This window comes from Eschscholzia californica, unplaced genomic scaffold (genome assembly GCF_041429995.1).
Source record: "Eschscholzia californica isolate CP2 unplaced genomic scaffold, dmEscCali1.0.p SCAF_2, whole genome shotgun sequence".
Taxonomy (NCBI): Eukaryota; Viridiplantae; Streptophyta; class Magnoliopsida; order Ranunculales; family Papaveraceae; genus Eschscholzia; species Eschscholzia californica.
Window position 1 is genome coordinate 57,775,374 of NW_028238309.1, and position 19,180 is coordinate 57,794,553.

Consider the following 19,180-nt stretch of genomic DNA (forward strand, 5'->3'; position numbering starts at 1 on the left):
GGACTACAAGGTTACAACAATGGTTAAATTAGAAATGGCCCCATAGTGATAATTTGTGGCCCATCCGGTCGCCCATTAATAAGACGGATTTGACATGTATTTATCTTATCGAACCACTACCAGTATGGTGGAGGTCGGTCCAGTACTTGGATACTTTATTGGGGATTAATGGATTCTTTCTCATGAACAATTATTTTCAATGTATCGCAATTTTCAAATCAAAGACTTTTGTGAAGAAAAAATAACTTTGAGCTTTTTTTTTTTCTTATACAAAACGTATAGAGAAAATCTAATCTGTATATGAAAGCGATAGTAGATGAATATATGCTAGTAATAAATTTCGAGGAACATGTCATTGGTTACCCGTTTCAACAAAAAAAAAATGTCATGGGTAACCCATAATTTAAATTATATTATTGTATTCATTCTCGCTAATAAAAAAATAAAAAAGATGTGAAGATAACTTGGGGCGTGATTGTGATTTGAGTTTAGATATTTTAGTTTTAATTATGATGGAGACACCAAGTTAACTTTGAGTATGGTTTTGGATTTACTAGTAAACTATAGTAATTATATGTGTAGAATTTGCTTAGCTTGAAATGTGCTTACTTGGCTATAAATTGAGTCATAAAATTTAAATAAGGTTGAAATTATTAATCTTATCTCATACATTTTAATTTTTTACTATACGTGTATGGGTTGAACTCTTGATTTAAGTTGCCTGATACTTAACATCCAGCCATTGCTCCAAAACTTAATTATGTGGAATAAAAGTAGAAAATGGTGAAAGCTAAAAAAGTTAGGGTTTTTTGAGCTTACCCCCTCAAAATTAATTGGTAACTGAGTTTACTCCCTTTAGTAATTGGTAATTGAGTTTACCCTCTTGAATATAGAACTTTTGTCAAAACTATTACGGATATGTTTGGTATGTGATAATAAAATCATAAAATAAATAATATATAAACAAAATCAATCTTTACTAATCATATACCCCACCAAATCAAACAATAAAATGAGGTAGAATCTTTACTTGGAATCATATGGAAGAATAGTTGTTCTTGGTAATCGCAATTATTTCACGTACGCCAAACATAACCTTTGTGTTTCTGTCACTAATAGTAAGTCCAAGGGGGTAAGCTCAATTACCCATTATTGAGGGGGGGTAAACTCAATTATCAATTAGTGACGAGGGGTAAGCTCAAAAAACCCAAAAAGTTAAGCCTTGGCGAGCTTAAGACAAGATTTGTTTTAGATGGACTCAATTATGATGTGACTCCAAATACTCAACAACATACTATCAAAGCACATTGTAGGTGTCACTAGTCATATACATCTCTAGGCGGAGGGCAACCCACTATGGTCCAATTGAACATTAGACTTTTCGCGTTAAAATATTTCCCACGTGGAAGAGCATGTCTATAATGCTTTCAAAAAAAAAAAAAAAAGAGCATGTCTATAATAGTCTAGCATAATATATTCTAAACTGTTCGTGTTACTATATAGTGTTTGAATCGACACTAAAATATATTCCATCACATGTCTAGTGAATAACTAATTTTCACCCTTTTGTACCAATCAAACTGTAAGTACATGTGATTGTTGGTTTTATTTGCGTAATTACTTGAAGTGTAAGATAAAGATTTCTTAATTTAGTTTGCTTGTGATTTTCCACTTCGCAAGCTTGCCTACGTATATTGATATATATAAGCAAGAATAGAATCGTGTAGTTTTCTCTCCTCAATAGAGTAATTGAGTAACTAATAATTTTCATATAAGTTATCACATATATAGAAATCTATGCTTTAGGTTTATAATTTGTTCTTATTCTCGAACCACTTTATTCTTAAAAGGGCGAAAAAAAAGCACAAACTATCTTGACACTTTCTTTTTCTTTTAGCATATCTATGTGAACTAGGTTCTGTAATGTTTTTAGATATATTTTAGAACAACCAACCACATGGTTTTGGGCTTTTTATTCACCCTAGTTATGGAGAGAGTTTAATAGAGAAGGGAATTATAAAATGTGTTCTCGCCTAGCTAATCTTAAAAAAACACCAGCATAGTAAAAGCTGAACATAAATTTTCTTAGAAAATATAACTAATAGTTTAATGACTAGAAGACAATAATAAAAACCGTCACAATATTTTTTGGCCAGCGCTTTGGGGAAAGTTAAATAGTTTCCGGGGTGTGAAGACTTGGTCAAAAATTGGTCAATTTTTTTTGACTATTTTATTTAGGGGGAAAGCAAAATAGCTTCTCCACCTCAGCTCTCTCTCTCTCCACCTCATCTTCTCTCTCTCCACCTCATCTTCTCTCTCTCCACCTCATCTTCTCTCTCTCTTCTCCGATTAGGTTGCCAGCCGGAAAATTTTCCAGCCAGCGACCATGAAAAAAAAAAAAAAAATTCACTCACTCTCTCTCTCTCCAGAAACTCCGGCGAAGGGCTTCGCCGGAGTTCCGGTCTATTGAAGAATTTTCCGTGAAAAATTTGTATTTGATCATAGTTCCACACCACATTTGCTACTTTTTTCTTCTTCATCCCGATTTCCCCTTGTCATTTAAATTCGTTCTTTCGGTAATGAGGAATTAGGGTTTTCCATTAACAAAAAACGTAACTTCTTTAGTCGTCATTTCATTTGCATGATCGTCCTATCATTTTTTGATCCATTGAATTTCTTCAAATTAAAGTTTTTTAATTAGTTTAACCAGCCTTTAATTTCTAGGTTATTGAATTGATAGATTGAATGAATAGTCGCTACTTTTTGTTTTGTAACTTTTCAGATTGCTCAAACTCTTTGTTTGATTAGTAGAATGTTATTAACAGAGTTTTGAAAGAGAAAAGATGAGGCTTTTGGTGAGGGTGATTGAAGCAAGAAATTTGAGAGGGATAAATATAAATGGGTTAAGTGATCCATACGTTAGGTTAAAGCTTGGAAGGCAGAAATTCAAAACTAAAGTGGCTAAGAAGAGTTTGAATCCTTTATGGTGTGAAGATTTTTGTTTTCGAGTTGAAGACCTAAAAGAAAAATTAGTTATATATTATGAATGAAGATAAGTACTTCAATGATAGTTTTGTGAAAAAAAAAAATTCGTGGTCGCCGGCCGGAAAATTTTCCGGCCGGCGACCTGTCGGAGAAGATAGAGAGAGAGTGAGGTGAAGTGGAGTGTTTTTTTTTATTTCCCCTTAAAATTTATTTCCCCGGAAAATTTCTAAAATTCTACATATTCCCTTTAAAATTTCACACCCCGGAAACTATTTAGCTTTCCCCAAAGCGCTGGCCTATTTTTTTTTCTGAAATAACAAAAAACCAAATTATGACGTTGCAGATTAGACAACTGTTATTTCTGCAATAACATACATTTTTGGGACTGGCCAACACAAAGGAAAATTAGGGGGACAAGTCAACAATTGATCTTTCATAATATTTCATGGAAAATGAATCTTAATTCACACTGGACAACCAGGACATTTAGAGTTTTTCTTAAAGTGTCCAATTGGAGATGTTCGTAGTCATAGTAGAGATAGAGATAACGGAAGGTGGTGGTGGTGGTAGGTAAGCTTGACAATGATGGTGGTCAGTTCGAGAGATGAGAGGGTGGCGGTGGTTGGTGAAGTTGCCAGTGAAAATGAGGAAGAAGGTGGTGGTTGTCCCTTAGTGTCTTCAAATTATACACGACCAGTGAAAATATTACAAAATGTGGGTATTTAAAATTTCCAAAGGGTAAAGAGTAGAGGCGCCTTTATAGTCCCATTGACAACGAGACACTTCTTTGGGCCCGAAGTTCCGTTTCTGTGGCATCTGTGGCATAAACCCTTAGAGGAAGAACATCTCATTTTCTTCTTCTTCTTCTTCCCAGAGGACAATTGCATTTGACTAAACACAACAGTAGGAGCAATCCATCAGCAATGGTATACACTCCCTCCAAACCCTAGTAACTGATGATACTAGGGTTTATGAAGTTCCTGCATTAAAGGTAGTAGCTTTGAGGTTTACTGAGAGGGCAAGAGCTAGAATTGTCAAGGCTGGTGGGGAATGCTTGACCTTTGATCAGCTTGCTCTTAGGGCTCCTCTTGGTCAAAACACGGTATGTCTTTACATTATCAACTCTTAATAATATTGCCTTTGATTATATATATCTATAGAAGTTACCTATTTGTATCTCACATTCATCAATTCAACATATGAGTTAGTTGGAATTGTTAAACTTAGAACTTGTATTAGTGAACCGGGTTCGGGTTATGTTTATGTTTCAAACTTACTTTGTTAAATGATTTTGATTGAGTTTCATTTGGTCAGTATTGTGTATTTTGGCCGAATATGAAATTTCGAAACCTATACTAAAAAGAATTCTTAGGGCTAGAACTAAACTGAAGAAGCCATTAACGAAGAACAAACAAGCTTTCAGCAAATTTCTCTCTCTAAATGGGTTGTTCGGGTGTGCATTCTTCACAATATTGTGAATGATCATAATGGAGCTTTTTCATCACCCAATTGGATCCCTCTTCTACTTGTTGCAGTCTTAATGATGTTGATGAAGATCATAACAACTACTACATGACTTCATGTTCTTGTATATTCTTATAAGATACTTTCTTAACCTCCATTATTAATAGTTCATCAACATCACAATCAACTACTTTAGATTTGACCTTAGACTTAGATAGTTTAAATAGGTTAAACCACAAGAGAATTAGAATCTCATTTTGACATTTCAAGTATTTTATTTAGTTTTAACATATGATTTCTTATAAATTAGATATCGATCAAAGACTACCTATTTCCTTCCGTTGATTAAAATCTCATTGCAATGGTTTCATTTATTATTTTCCTATGTTTACAAGGGCTTTTGGGTTCAGGGTTGTAAGCCACTTGAGGCATGAAATGATACAATGATGAACCATCACAGTCATGTAGGTTATGTTTTTTAATATTTTGTCATATCTAAGAATATATGATGAATACATAATTGTGAAAAGAAAATGACAAAGTTAATGGAAAATTGTAAAATAATATATTTTTTTTTCTGCGAACCAAACAACTGAAAATATAGAAAATATTTATGATCAAACTGTTTCTCTGAGAATATGTTTCTTCGAGAAAGAGTTTCTCTAATTTTTTTCTTTTCTCCGAGTTGTTATCAAACACAACCTTAGTATCTATTTTTTCCTTTTGAGTTTGCCGTTTTAATCTATGCGAGGGTATTTTCAGATTCTTCTGAGAGGTCCAAAGAATGCCCGAGAAGCGGTGAAGCACTTTGGTAAGGCTCCTGGTGTGCCACACAGTCACAGCAAGCCTTATGTACGATCTAAAGGAAGGAAATTCGAGAAAGCTAGAGGAAAGAGAAACAGAAGGGGATTTAGGGTTTAAGTTTGTTTTGAGGGTTTATCTCAAGGCAGACTTGTCAATTCTAAGTGAGGATCTTATCTATATTCACTTTGGTGATTCAAATTTTAACTTGGGAAGAATATTTTCATTTCCTCTATACTTAATTTTGACAACATATTTACATGTATGTTTCGTTTGAGATTGAAAACTTTACAAAAGGTTAAATTCTTTGTTATGAAACCCCCAAACTTTTTTTTTTCTTTCACATTGCTGAATCTCCCAGGATCTCTGACTACTCATTCCGGCCACCACCGTGGTCATTTCTCCCCTCTCCTCTCTTGTCATACAACTTAGATTGACAAATGCTAAATGAAGCTGCATAATTGCTTCATAAAGCTATTTGCTAGACAAAACCATTTATTTTTTATTAAATTGCTAAACAACACTAAAGATCGATTTATTGGTTTTATCTAGCAAATAATTTTTTGAATCTTAGATTGCTAAATATTACTATGTTTTAACTTCCCAAAATTATTTACTAGACACAATTTTTTTTTAGTAAATTATCAAACAAAAATAAAATTAGTTGTATTAGTGTTATCTAATATTTAAAAAAAAAAATATACTTAAACGTGTTATAGGTTTTAAAAAATATACATTATTTATATGTAGTATGATTTTATGAAATATACATTATTAAAGTTTAAACTAAGCTTAAAAATATACATAGTGGTTTTATGTTGTATGATTTTATGAATATCCCATGGGATTTTTTTTCGTTGAAAATATATCCGTTCGATTTTTTTTTGTTGAACAATATCCGTTGGACTTGATAAACCAAAATTCTAATCTATAAATACCCGTTGGACTTGATAAACCAAAATTCAAATCTATAAACACGCTTTGATTTAATGAAATATACACTATTAAGGTATAAACTAAGCTTGACTAAGTTATAGTAGTTAGGGTTATAGAAGATACTTGGTGATTTTATGTATGATTTTATGAATGAATATCCGTTGGGACTCTTTTTTGTTGAAAATATACCCGTTGATGAGGAACCAAAATTTAAACTAAGCTTGACTAAGTCATTGTTATTAGGATTATAAAAGATACTATCTCTATCTCTTTGAACCCAATATTTTTTGAGAAAAATTTCGGTTACATTTGATTTTTTTTTCTTTGGCTTTTACCTCAAATTATAGCTTAGAATGCTCTGATTGGAATATAATATTTTTTTGTTACTTATTAATATTTGGTTAACTTTTTAGTTTAATGTTCGAATAAATTTTATTTATGAATAATTAATTATGGTAATAGAAATTTGAATTTTGAGAAAAAATTTGATTATATTTGATTTTTTTTTCTTTTAGTGCTGGGTTTAGCAATTTAAGACAAAATTCAATTAATTTTATTTAGTTATTTTGTGCAATAATTTTTTTAGAGTTGTGTATAGAATGGAAGAGAGATTCCGTTATGGCCAGCGCTTTGGGGAAAGCTAAATAGTTTCCGGGGTGTGAAATTTTAAAGGGAATATGCAAAATTTTGAAAAGTTTCTGGGGAAACATATTTATGGGGAATATGGTTCAAAATAAAAAACTCTCCCCCTCACCTCCCTCCACCTCACCTCACCTCCCTCCACCTCATCTTCTCTCTCTCTTCTCCGATAGGTCGCCGGCCGGAAAATTTTTCCGGCCGGCGACCATGAAATATATATATTTTTTTCTCTCACATCTCTCTCTCTCTCTCTAAACTCCGGCGAAGGGGGTTTCCTTTCGCCGGAGTTCCGGCCTGTTGAAGAACATACCGGAACTGGTCTGTTGAAGAACAGACCGGAACTCCGGCGAAGGGAAACCCCCTTCGCCGGAGTTTAGAGAGAGAGAGATGTGAGAGAATTTTTTTTTTCATGGTCGCCGGCCGGAAAATTTTCCAGTCGGCGACCTATCGGAGAAGAGAGAGAGAAGAAGAGGTGGAGAGAGAAGATGAGGTGGAGGGAGAGAAGTGAGGTGGAGGGAGAGAGCTGAGGTGGAGAAGCTATTTTGCTTTCCCTCTAAATAAAATTGTCAAACAAAATTGACCAATTTTTGACCAAGTCTTCACACCCCGGAAACTATTTAGCTTTCCCCAAAGCGCTGGCCTTCCGTTATACTTGATTTTTGGTGTTGGTTAGCAATTTATGACACAATTTTAGTTAGTTTTATTTAGTTATTTTTGTCTAATAGTTGTCCTTAGCAAAACTGAAGTTGCATATAGTAGCATCCCTTAGATTAGTCCGGCCACCACCGCCGTCATTTCTCCCCTCTCCCCTCTCCCCTCTCGCCCTCCCAGCGTAATGACAGTTTTGCCTGAAAAGAAATGACTGAGTTTTTGAAAAATTCAATAAGAGAGTAGAGTCACCATTATAACCCCAACCGTCAAAAACCGCTCAAACTGTCTTTCCACTCTCTGCCGACCCGCCAAAATCTCTCTCTCTCTCTCTCTAAACTGATCACCATTTCTATTTCTTTTTCTTCACTAATTCAAATTCCCCCCAATTTTCGCCCATGGAACTCCAAAATCATCAATTCATCTTATTCACTGCCTTCACTGTCACCATCTTCTTAACTTTCATCATCCCAACAATTGCAAACCCAGGTTTTCTTTTCCTGACTTACAATCTTCCTTTTTTTTTTTGAACTTTCTCTCTCTCTAAATTGTATCTCGAATTATATATATATTAAAGTTTACATCTTTTCCTGCAGATAAATTCTCTACTTTGCCTAACTTTGCTTTTAGTTGGTTAGATGGTAAAGATACATTTGAAGCAGGTGATATAGCAACCATTAAGATCAAAGTTCTTGGCAATTTCGATAATCAATCGAATCTTCATACCCCTAATCTTACACTCACTGTGAATGAGAAGCAGGGGAATAGTTCTTATATATCTGGTGTTTCAACTCTACTTCACGGAGATCCGAATAATTGGAGTATTTCATTCATACCCATTTTAGCTGGTTTGTTTAATTTGCTAATTGATGATCCTATTTTTGGAATTGCTGATTCTTCACTTCATTTCCAAGTTTCACCAGGTATTACCCTCAACTCTTCTTTCTTTCTTTCTTTCCTTCTTTTTTATTGTTTGATATGTGTTTTATAAGTGTCTTGAATATGTTCGAGAATAGTTCCACTTATTCTAAGGATACTCCCGTAACCAGAATACAATATCAAGGTCATTTTCATTCATTGTCAATTGGTGTCAAAGCTAGACCCATACGTGAAAGGCCCAAGGGCTAGACGTGCTCCACACCACCCAACTAAAAGACACCCTTTTAGGGTCTCAAGAGAGGCACACGTGAAGGGGTGTGTGAGAATATTCCCACATAGACAAAGGGTATTCTTATGACCAAGAATATTGTACCAAGGTCCTCTACAGGATCTCACACCTGAAATGTGATTGGTAAGACAGTTTTAGGTGTTAAGTTTGTGGTCATCCAACTCGAAACCAATTGGCAATGAGGGAGTGGACCTAGACATTATATTCTTGGTTGCTAGATCACCCTTTTCTCGTGTGGGGCTATTCTCACAGCAGGGTCGGATATATATTCGACGAACTGACCTATTACCTATTAGGGATTTTTGTTTCCTTTGATTTTTAGGGATCAAAAGGAGGCGTAGAGGGTTAAGAATTTTCTACAAGAATTTCTTGTGAAATATTTGTAATCTCGTTAGTCATAGATAGTGTAATCATTTTGACTTTTTTGCTGTGAAGTAGTTCTTTTAGGTCGAACCACGTAATATCTTGTGTCCTTGTGCGTGGTTTGTTATCTCTATTGTTTCTTGCATGTCATAACAATTTAGTTGTATGTTGTATCTCAATGATATTTTTTTCTTTTCGGGGTATAGTCAACACAAAATATGGTTTCTCCTTTTAGTACTGGATTTTGTTTGAATCGAATCTTTTTTTTTTGTTATTCATGTTTTACTAACCCCAACTTCTATAACCGATTGAAGGGCGTTTTTATCCATCGGTTAGTGTTGCTTCATGGAGGGGTCTTGTGAATGAGTTTGTAGCAGGGACAAAAGCATCAGTTCTAATCCTACCTAAAGATGCATTTGGGAATAATGTTTCATCAAAAAGCCTAGAACCAAGTTCTTATAAGTTTATTATTTCTGCATTTCATGAAAATGGAACAACTTTAAGTTTACTTAATGTCACTTACATGGGTTGGAATCAATTCGGCTATGTTAGTATCGAGTTTGTCGCTTCTACAACTGGAAATTTCTCCTTACATATTGAAGGTGGAAATCAAAGTTTGAATGGCAGCCCTCTACCTTTCAAGGTTGAACCAGGTAACTTCTAAAATTTCGGTCCTGGTTCGTGTTGATTATACTTTTTTTACCTATCGATCATATATTACTCGTGTTTCTTGCTCGAGGTGCCTTGTTATCGTCTTTCAGAGAAGGAAATATCGTCTTTCAGAGAAGGAAATATCTCCGGGATTGCCATAATTGCTTGATTTGTTAATAACTTGACCATCGAAATCGAAGTTGACGAAAGTTCATATATGTATATATAATCCTATTTTTCAGAGACATTGGAGACAAATTCTTGTCATTGGTATTTAAACTTGTGAAACTACTTTTAACAGGACTGCTCGATATTTCCAACTGCTTGGCCAAATGGAATTATGATACAAATGCCTTACAGATATTCTCGAAGCTAGAAATTTTTATTCACCAACAAGACAAATTTGGGAATCTTGTTCCAGATTTTTACGATTTTGATGCTCAAGTTGTCGAAAATGGGACAAAGTTGGCAATTCCTATACCAGATTTGCAGTTTAAAGAAGTGGCACCAGGCATTCAGTTGTTTTCTTTCATCGTACTTGAACCGGGTGAATTTATGCTCACAATTTTTAATATGGAACAGAATCAAACCATCTCAAATATGCCATACCAATTTACCGTCTTTGTAGGTGGGTGTATATACAAATTCGTCGATAATTTTGACAACTAAAGATAAGCTATGATTCATTTCTTCATATTTGTAGTTCTTTTGTTCCTCTCATCGACTATAACCGCTATGTATATACTCAACAGACAGTTCTTCTTTGTGTTTGTTCTCTTTTCGGTAGGTTATTGTGATGGAGGGAAAGGTGTTGTCAACGGATCTGGTTTGACAAATTCAATTGCGGGGAAAATGTCAAGTTTTTCAGTCTACTTGGAAGATATGTATCATAATCCGTCTCCGGTTGAGGCAAAGAGGCTCCGCGTGCAGATTACAAGGAAGCTTGATTTGTATAATGTTCTTCCCACCATAGACCCAATGCCCATTTTTAATGGTAATAGTCTAACAGAGTCTTGAATACGTTTACAGTTTCTGAAATTCAAATTGTCATTTTTACTAAGATCTGTATATATTTTGAATAGGGCAAGCTCCCACAGCAAAGCGTTTCTACGGAGGTAGTGGATCTATGAAGAGCGAGTCAAAGAACAGTGTAAGGAAATTAATTTTTGTGCTTTGGAGAGATTATTTCTGGAACCTACTAATCATAATTCACTTTCAGACTCAGTCCGGTGCGAACTTAAACGATCAGGTTAGTGCTTTTGATGTCCATTATACACCTGAAAGGGCGGGAGATTACGAGATTAGAGTATTTTGTGGAAATATTCCACTAAATGGTGGTCATCCCTTTGCCATGAAAGTAAGACCAGGTATTATTGTTCATCTACCATGGTTTGGTCATTCAGTAGAGGTTCAAAATGTGTTTCGCAGACCCGGAAACAGCCTGACACAACTCATTTGTGGGCCATGCCCTCAGGAGCACGTGCCATGGTGAATCGCCACCACGCGACACGATATGAACCAGTTCTGCTACGCATATAGTTAGTTCTCAATACAGCTTATAGGAGACTAGCCATTATACACCCAAAAAGTTGGGATATTATATTTTTTTTTTTGGAAATGGACTACGATCTACGTTAGTCATTACATGGCATTGATATATCATCAAGATGGGATAAACACGATAACCGCATAAGTTAAACTTAAACCACTAACAAGAGGTGCCTAAAACCCAACATCATACTAAAGAGCCTAAAGCCCAACAAACTTATTATCTATACCTTAATGATCCAAATTCAATAACCATGGATTCCACCTCCTCTGGGAATCGAACCCAAGACCTCCTGGGTTTTGGAGTTAAAGTCAACACTATCAACCAGTTGGGATATTATCAGAAACAAATACTTTTCATCATGAGTCGGCCTGACCCGGAAACCTCCTTGGCGTGACCTATTTATGGGTCGTTGCCACAGGCTTTGATGAAACACTAGTCATTAGCACGTAGTAGTTTATGCAGTTTCAAGGAGACTAGTCAAGTTTTAAGTGCCATTATACACCTTACTCTTCTTTGCAGCAGTAACGTTACAATTTTTTGAGCTCTGATTTACTTTGTTATATGTTTATGATCTGCACAAATTTTGTTGCTTTCCATCTTGATGACTTCATCTATATATTGACCTGTTCCTTTTGACCTAAATCGTGACAGGTGAAGTTGATTTGGAACTATCTAGAGTTGTGCATTTTGTTTCGAAGGTTCAAAAGCTTCTTACAAATGAAATAGTGGTACAACTAGTTGATTCATTGTCTAACCCTGTCGAACTTCAACAAACGAAACTCAGCCTTGAGTTTCGTTCTGTTAATGGTACTGGTTTCTTGTTTTGGACATTTGAAGGTAAGATGAACGGTACGTATATTGCTCATTATCTAGCCAAGGACATTGGAGCTTATGATATATGTATTTCATTTGAGGACAAGCACTTGAATCCTTGCCCTTTTTCTGTTTTTTTCTACAGCAGTAAGTTCTAGCTCCGCTCTTCACATTATGTAATCCCGTTGTATTCTCCTTAGCATTCACTTCCATTTCAAATGATGAACTGGTCGACTTTTATGTCTTTTAGATGAATACTTCCCGAAAGCTTATGACGATACTATTTCGGTTTGGGAGGACGAGTCGATTTCTTTTGATGTCTTAGACAACGATTATTTTGCCGGTGGCAATGCTAATATTGTTGACTCAACCATGGTAAGTTTTTTTTTTCCAGCGAAAAAAGCTTGTTCTTTCCCACTCCTCCATTCATTCGGTTATGCCTACTCCTGTTATCTTGGCAGCCTCGACATGGGTCACTTCTTCGATATGATCGATTATTCCGATATACACCGTATAAAGGTTTCTTTGGGAACGATTCTTTTTCATACACAATATCCGATATTAATAACAACAATGTCACTGGAACTGCAATAATCTCGGTCTTCATTACTCCACCCGAGTTTGTCTCTTTACCTGTTCAATTGCAAGCAACTGAAGATTTAGTAAGTCCTAGGTTCGGGTATAATTCTAGTCCCTAAATTTCTATTCAGAGTTACAAGTATATGTACAAAAATCGTCTTGTTGCTTAACATTTTTAGCTTGTTGAATGCTTTTGTGATCTTTGCCAGTGGTTTCGAGGGCTTTGAGATAAAGTATTCAGATTCCGTGGAGAATATTTCTGTCATTCTTATTGCGGAATCCGGGACTCTCTTTCTTTCTCCTATGCTAATGCAGTTTTGGCAGCCTTCATGGGATGGGCTTGTGGTGGACAGAGATAAAAGTGAAGATAAGGGTTTGATCTTAATAGGATGTGTCGGAGTCGTTAATTCGGCTTTGCAATCGATTCAATATCTTGGGTAATATGTACTGAATTACTTTTGTTACTTGTTTTACCATATATTTATATATGATATAATATGCATCATCGAGGTACAAATCATATGCCAACTCTAATTTAGAACTCATCAACATATTTCCAATTTTGTTTCTTTAATCACAGAAATGGAAACTTTTCGGGAGATGATTTCATCAAAGCCTCTATGAAGAACAAAAACGGGGTACATGACACTCGTATTCCCATATTTGTGGAACCAATAAATGATGCACCGTATATTAACGTGCCTAAATTTATAATGTTGGAGAGAGGTGAAGAATACAGTTCACGGGTCTTCGACGGAAGAAAAGACAAGTTTGAGTTCTCAATCCAGGATCCAGATTTACTTAACTTTCCTGGTAAGTTATAACCAGGATCGTGTATTGATATCGCAATTTGTACTCAACTCATTTGATCTTGAACAAAATCATTATTTTCAGGTAATGAATCTCATTTCAAGGTCACTTTGTCCATGGAAGTGAATGCTGGGATTTTGATAACCACTCTACCAGCTGAGCTTATTAGTACCACTGAATTGAAGCTTAAGAACAGTTATCGATGGCAACCACTTCAGACTTTTGTCACTATTTCTAAACATTTTACCATCCGGGGAAAAGGCGTTAGATTTCGTGGAACTATAAAAGACTGCACTGATGCCATGCAACAACTACTATATCAAGTAAGTGAATCTGTTAGATATCGAATTCAATGTAAACACATTTCGTTAAGACTCAAGTGTCTTGAATATGGGTCGATGAAACAGAAGTGACCTAAATGTTTGACCCGACCAATTTACTTGTTGCCGTAGGCCTCTAAGGGTGGTTAATAATGTGTGACGGTATTACGTTTTTGTTTTTGGGGTGAGGAGGGCCTGAGTTTTAGGGTTGTCGAGAAGAAGCTCTTCTTCAGATCCTCCGTAATTGGTGTCTATACATAGTGAATTCATCTTGCCATTTTTGGCTGGAGTAGGCCAATACGGCTGAACTGCACGTATCTCTATACAGGGTAAAGAACATGGTGCTTTTCTAACTGTGACAGTAAACGATATGGGAAACTACGGATGTTATCCAGATTGTGCAGAAAAGATGTCATTGCCACTTTTCACTAAGGCTACTATTAATCTAATCAGGAAGAAACCGATGAGTTCAGTAACAACGCATAGTAAGTATTCGAAAACATAGTTCTCTAGTCATGTTATCTGTCGGGTTGCCTAAATCGTAAGGCGGAAATTGTTTCATCTGATATCTCTTTTTGCAGCTTTAGGTTCATTTATAGTGATTGAGTTCATTACGATGTTAATCCTCGGATGCTTTCTTCTGTTTTTTATATGCAAATGCGCTCTACTCCTAAGCAAGGGAAGGAAAAATATTAGTACTCGTGATAGCAAGTTGGACAGTATAGAGAATTCTCGAAAACCATCTGTAAGTTTGTTTTGTTAGTTTGATTACTTTCAGTTTTTTGTACTTTTTTCTAATTTGAGATTAGGGTTTATGATTTTGCAGTTAACTTTATCTTCATCAGAGAAAAGGACTTACTTAACAGAGTGTTGTTCAAATCCTTCATGGTTGAAGAGCAAGTTTTCCAACTTTCGACAACGGTTAGAAACTTTGGCTAACCGTAAAGAAGTTCGTTAATTACATAGTCTAAATTTCGTTTTTGGATCAACTTGCAGGTCTCGTCGCGAATTTGAGAAGGGAAAATCTATTAAGGATGATTATAATGTCCCTCAATTTTCTAATGATCACTGTCAGTTAACGCCGCTCACCAACTTCACACCTCTTTCTATTGAAAAGGGTGAAAAAAACACGGTTTAATCTTTCTTCCGCTCGAAAGCACCTTGAGGCGAGTCACCGGGACCTTGAACCTTTGGTTCAACCAAGTTGGTGTTTTAGCAAGACTTGAGGCTTAGAACAAAGGACTACTCCTACATTTATAAACAAAATGTATTTTTAGTTATGGTTCTTAATTTAGCTATTATTCGTCACACTATCTGGTCGCCATTGTTTCATCACTAATGTCTCATAATAATTCACACAGTCTAGCCATTTCAAAAAACTGATGCTAAATAAGTTATAACACACTCGTGACTGTCGTAATGTTAACTAGAAATTTGTATTTTATTAATCAACAAATTATACATCAGTCATCTCGACTGTTTTAACAAGAGAAGTAAATGAAGAAAAAAAACTGAACAACTCGATTCTGTTCCACTTTTAACATCACACAGACCCAAAGAGAAATATGAAAGTATATCAAAACTTGTGAAAGAAGTCAAGAATATGATTGTTGATTTCATCTGGTTTTTCCAAGTTGATGAAATGACCAACACCTTCCATTACCACCACTTCTTCTAAAAGTGGCACATAACTCTTAAATCCTCCACCATTTACATATGCCTTTGTGGGTGGGTTATTGTAGCTAATATCCAATTCTCCCACTATAAACTTCACTGGTACTTTCACTTTTGCTCCTGTCCATGCCCCTGTTAACTCCCAATTCCTGCATAATATATCACATGGAAAAGTATTTCTAACTGAGTATGGATGTTCAAGATGAATTCATCTTATGTGACGGCTATTTGTTAGTATTTGTGACGGTTTCATATTGGGTGCAAATTGAATTGGTTTGAGCTACTTAAAACATCATGTTTGCAACGGTTTATGCACGAAAATGTTCCCAAACGAGAGTTTTGTGGTAATTACTTACAAATCAAGAGCTCGATAGTAGTTAAGACCGCCAGTGAAGCCAGTTTTTGCGAATTTGCTTGCATAATACTCGACGTCTTCTTCAGATATCCACGATGGTAAGGGAATGTGGGTGTCGGATGAGATGCCTAATCCAGTATCTTTAGGTATGAATGGAACTGATGAAGTTATAAGTTTCTTGAGTACATTTGAAGCACCAACTCTATCAAATTCAGCTTCCATCACTCCTGGCTCCTGCAGAAAAGTTGACAAATTGAAGCCATATATGGTATAAAATGTTAGCATCTTTATTCTTGTATGAATGGAACCTTACCTTTTGAATTTTAGTTCACATAAATTTGTACGTCCCTTGTAGAAATTTTTGATATTTCAAAAATTATTTTGTTTCTTAAAAGAATATAGCGAAATAAAAGAAGAACGAGCAGAAACACGAGGAGAGTTGAGAGTGAAGCGAAAGAGAATTACTTGGAACCGGATCATATAGTAGTCGTCACCATAAGTTGCTCGTAACCGATCGGTCGGCTTAGCGGAAGGGTTTCTAGGAAGATAAGGAATGCTTAGGTTCACCAAAGCCTTAACTCTGTCCGGCCTGTACAAAGCAAGTGACCAAGCTATGTTTGCACCCCAGTCATGTCCAACTACGAAAACCTATTCGAAAATATTCTAAATCATCATCAAAATTCAACCAAAATAGAACATTAAAGATTGTATATAGTTTGAGTACCTGGTCTAGACCAAGAGTATCAATAAGAGCGATGAGGTCACCGACGATATGAAGGGTGGTGTAAACGGTGGGGGATGGCGGTGCATCGGTGTCTCCATAGCCGCGTAAGTCGGGAGCGATGGCTCGGTATCCGGATGAGGCTATGGCAAGTATTTGGTTCTTCCATGTGTACCAAAGCTCAGGAAAACCGTGAAGAAACAAAACTACTGGCCCCTCTCCTTTCTCTGCTATATGCATATTTATTCCATTCACAGCTACCATCTTATGCTCTATTCCTTCCATTTCTCTCTCTCTCTTTCTTTCTCCCCAAAATATCTCTCAAGACAGACAGAGTTATGAACCTTACTTAACTAGGTTTCTTTTTGAGCTTTATAGAAGATGGTGCACGTTTAGAAAGCAGCCTGATCACAAACTTTTAGTATCATGTTATAGTAATTTGGTTCTTGTTTTACCCATCTAATTAAACTTAATTAGTTATATCTTCTCTAACTACTTTTTATTGAAAAATTTGACACGCTTGTACTAAATTTGTGAGAATATAACGTCTAGGTTCTCTGCGTCTATTGTCAAGTGGTTTGAGATTGGACGACCACAAACATAATCTGATTTCAGAACGAGAGAATAGTCAACGTAGAGTGAGTTTTAATATGTCATTTAAGAGTTGTAAATTTCCTAAAAGTAAATCAATTAGACTAGAAGAAGAAGAAATACAACTCGATAGGTCACCTCTCATAAAAAGTTTGGTCGATTTTGTATAACTTTACTCATTTTCTGTTCTCTTTCAATAAAAGGAGGAATTGCTTTTTTTTTTATCTTCTTTATTTGACTTTGACACATTAACTCTCAATTCATACGGAAAAAAAAGTGTCCCTTTTATCTATTAAACATCTTTAAATAAAAGATAACAACTTGGTACTATTATCATTTTGAGCTCCATTATTATGAGAAATTAATTTGTAAGGACATGAAAACGAATGATTAGTATTTTGAATCCGTAGTTATTAAAGTATTGAAATGATTTTTGCTCTACACTATATAATACGGTAATTAACTCAAATAATTATTCATATATATGTATGTAAGTAAAGTGTCGATAAAACATTATTATAGTGGCAACTTGTTGTTTTGTAGGCCAAATTTGAACGTCTATCTCCTTTCTTTGAATTAGTTGTTGATTATTCTATTTTGCCGCCTTACATTATCTTGTTGGATATTTATTTTTTTGTTGAAAATCTTCTTGGCTACTTACACTTATAAAAATCTATATTCTTGTAGTTATGGTAGATTTTAACAGTTAACCACCACGTTCAACCGTCGCTATGCTAATTTATTTTTCTCTAGTTGTTGATCTCAACCAAACTCTTAAGAGCGCGAGCTCATTTTGAAAGAAATAAGAGAAACTTTAACATTTAAGAAAAATAATTAAGAAATACATTCAGATATATCATGTATCCTTAATCAAGTTAGGTCAGGTGTCAATTAGAGAACGCGTTTAATATGTCGTCTTTTGACCTATTAGTGAATCCTAAATATATTTTTGATGTAACGAGTATATTTATTTTAAGGAGTTGGAATGGCTCGTTATGTTATCTTTAAACATAAATGACCCGGTGATAATTGATGTGACCAAGTTTTCTCGAAACATAGGTGGTCCTATACCTATATCCTTTTTCTTTTCTTGATTGATTCATGTAAGTTAATTCAAACTAAATAGTTGACAAAAAAGAGATAATTTATCTTAATCGTGAACTCGTTCAATATAAGATTTTCATAAATGATTTCATCAACTATTTTACATCTTAAAATTTTTTTCAATAATTTCAGAAAAGGTCCATTATAGTGACATTAAGTTTTTTTTTTTTTTTGTTGAAAGGACATTAAGTTAAATAAGTCTAAAAGGTTTTCCAAGTCTTGAACTCACAACTGTCTTCGTCTTCATGCCTATTATATTTTGAATTAATTTAAGAGTTTGGATTTAAGAGTTTCAATCTTAATCATTGGATGGTGGTTATAGCAAAGAATATAAATGATGGTAGCCTGGTAGGTGCCTCCATTTTTCTGCTCAGATTGAATTATTGACCAATTTGGAGTCGAAATCATTAAATTGATACCAATTCTAATAATGCAATAGGTTTATATTAGAATTTAATAACAAAATTTAGCACCCAATTAAGATGATTATGAAAATATAAACCTATAAATAATTAAAGTAAACTAATGAAAAGAATTGTGATTCTGTTTTGTTAGTGTTCTATCTAGGTGAGTCAATGTCAATAAGAAAAACCATTCAATTAAAATGTTAAAAATAGTCTAAAACATGAACTAAAATTGGTTCTGTGAGAATTACTCAATCTCCAATTTTATTTCCAATAGTTGTTATTTGATTACAAATGTGTATTTATACTCTTTAGAGATAGAAAGATAGAATTCTGTTATTATAACAGATTTATAACAACCTAAGATAGAATTAGTTACTTAACTAGAATTAGTTACTAACAATTACTAACAATATTCTTTAATCCTATTTCAGGAATTGTGGCTGCCTTCAGACTCCATCAGATGACTGCCTCCAGAATACATTGGGTGCCTTTAGCTGCACAGAACTTTATTTACTTGAGTCTTCTCTTATTGACTTTGACCAGACCATTAGGTTTGAAGTATAAAAGGTTTTCTTAAAAACCTAATCCTATTTTCTCTT

At 34.9% G+C, this 19,180-nt stretch overlaps 2 protein-coding genes across 5 annotated transcripts; one reads left to right on the forward strand and one right to left on the reverse strand.

Annotated features, from left to right (window-relative positions):
- The first annotated feature begins 7,723 nt into the window (after positions 1 to 7,723).
- Positions 7,724 to 15,037, forward strand: GEX2 (gamete expressed 2). Of its 4 annotated transcripts, XM_086661387.1 has the most exons (18): positions 7,724 to 7,962; positions 8,070 to 8,396; positions 9,319 to 9,657; positions 9,957 to 10,283; positions 10,443 to 10,649; positions 10,738 to 10,805; positions 10,875 to 11,022; positions 11,859 to 12,167; positions 12,271 to 12,395; positions 12,482 to 12,699; positions 12,809 to 13,036; positions 13,180 to 13,237; positions 13,322 to 13,412; positions 13,494 to 13,732; positions 14,058 to 14,214; positions 14,311 to 14,474; positions 14,556 to 14,650; positions 14,726 to 15,037. In XM_086661387.1, exons 1-18 carry the CDS (start codon positions 7,872 to 7,874, stop codon positions 14,865 to 14,867), a joined length of 3,333 nt encoding a protein of 1,110 aa, XP_086517513.1. In that variant the 5' UTR covers positions 7,724 to 7,871; the 3' UTR covers positions 14,868 to 15,037. The 4 variants fall into 4 exon arrangements, 3 of the variants coding, with proteins under 3 accessions (XP_086517513.1, XP_086517512.1, XP_086517514.1); XR_015234617.1 differs by having other exon boundaries at positions 13,180 to 13,412; positions 14,539 to 14,650; XM_086661386.1 differs by having other exon boundaries at positions 13,180 to 13,412.
- A 112-nt stretch (positions 15,038 to 15,149) lies between these two features.
- Positions 15,150 to 16,826, reverse strand: LOC147559483 (epoxide hydrolase 2-like). Its single transcript, XM_086661389.1, has 4 exons — positions 16,483 to 16,826; positions 16,224 to 16,406; positions 15,760 to 15,992; positions 15,150 to 15,552 (listed from the first exon to the last, which is right to left on the reverse strand). Exons 1-4 carry the CDS (start codon positions 16,762 to 16,764, stop codon positions 15,306 to 15,308), a joined length of 945 nt encoding a protein of 314 aa, XP_086517515.1. The 5' UTR covers positions 16,765 to 16,826; the 3' UTR covers positions 15,150 to 15,305.
- Positions 16,827 to 19,180: the final 2,354 nt, after the last annotated feature.

Excerpts from the sequence above, each read along its gene's own strand:
- GEX2 (XM_086661386.1), top strand. The coding sequence starts at position 7,872 with ATGGAACTCCAAAATCATCAATTCATCTTATTCACTGCCTTCACTGTC. Across the intron at positions 9,658-9,956 it reads ACCTTTCAAGGTTGAACCAG|GACTGCTCGATATTTCCAAC; the intron begins GTAACTTCTAAA and ends TACTTTTAACAG. Across the intron at positions 10,284-10,442 it reads CCAATTTACCGTCTTTGTAG|GTTATTGTGATGGAGGGAAA; the intron begins GTGGGTGTATAT and ends TCTTTTCGGTAG.
- LOC147559483 (XM_086661389.1), bottom strand. The coding sequence starts at position 16,764 with ATGGAAGGAATAGAGCATAAGATGGTAGCTGTGAATGGAATAAATATG. Across the intron at positions 15,993-16,223 it reads ACTATATGATCCGGTTCCAA|GAGCCAGGAGTGATGGAAGC; the intron begins GTAATTCTCTTT and ends ACTTTTCTGCAG. Across the intron at positions 15,553-15,759 it reads TACTATCGAGCTCTTGATTT|GAATTGGGAGTTAACAGGGG; the intron begins GTAAGTAATTAC and ends TATATTATGCAG.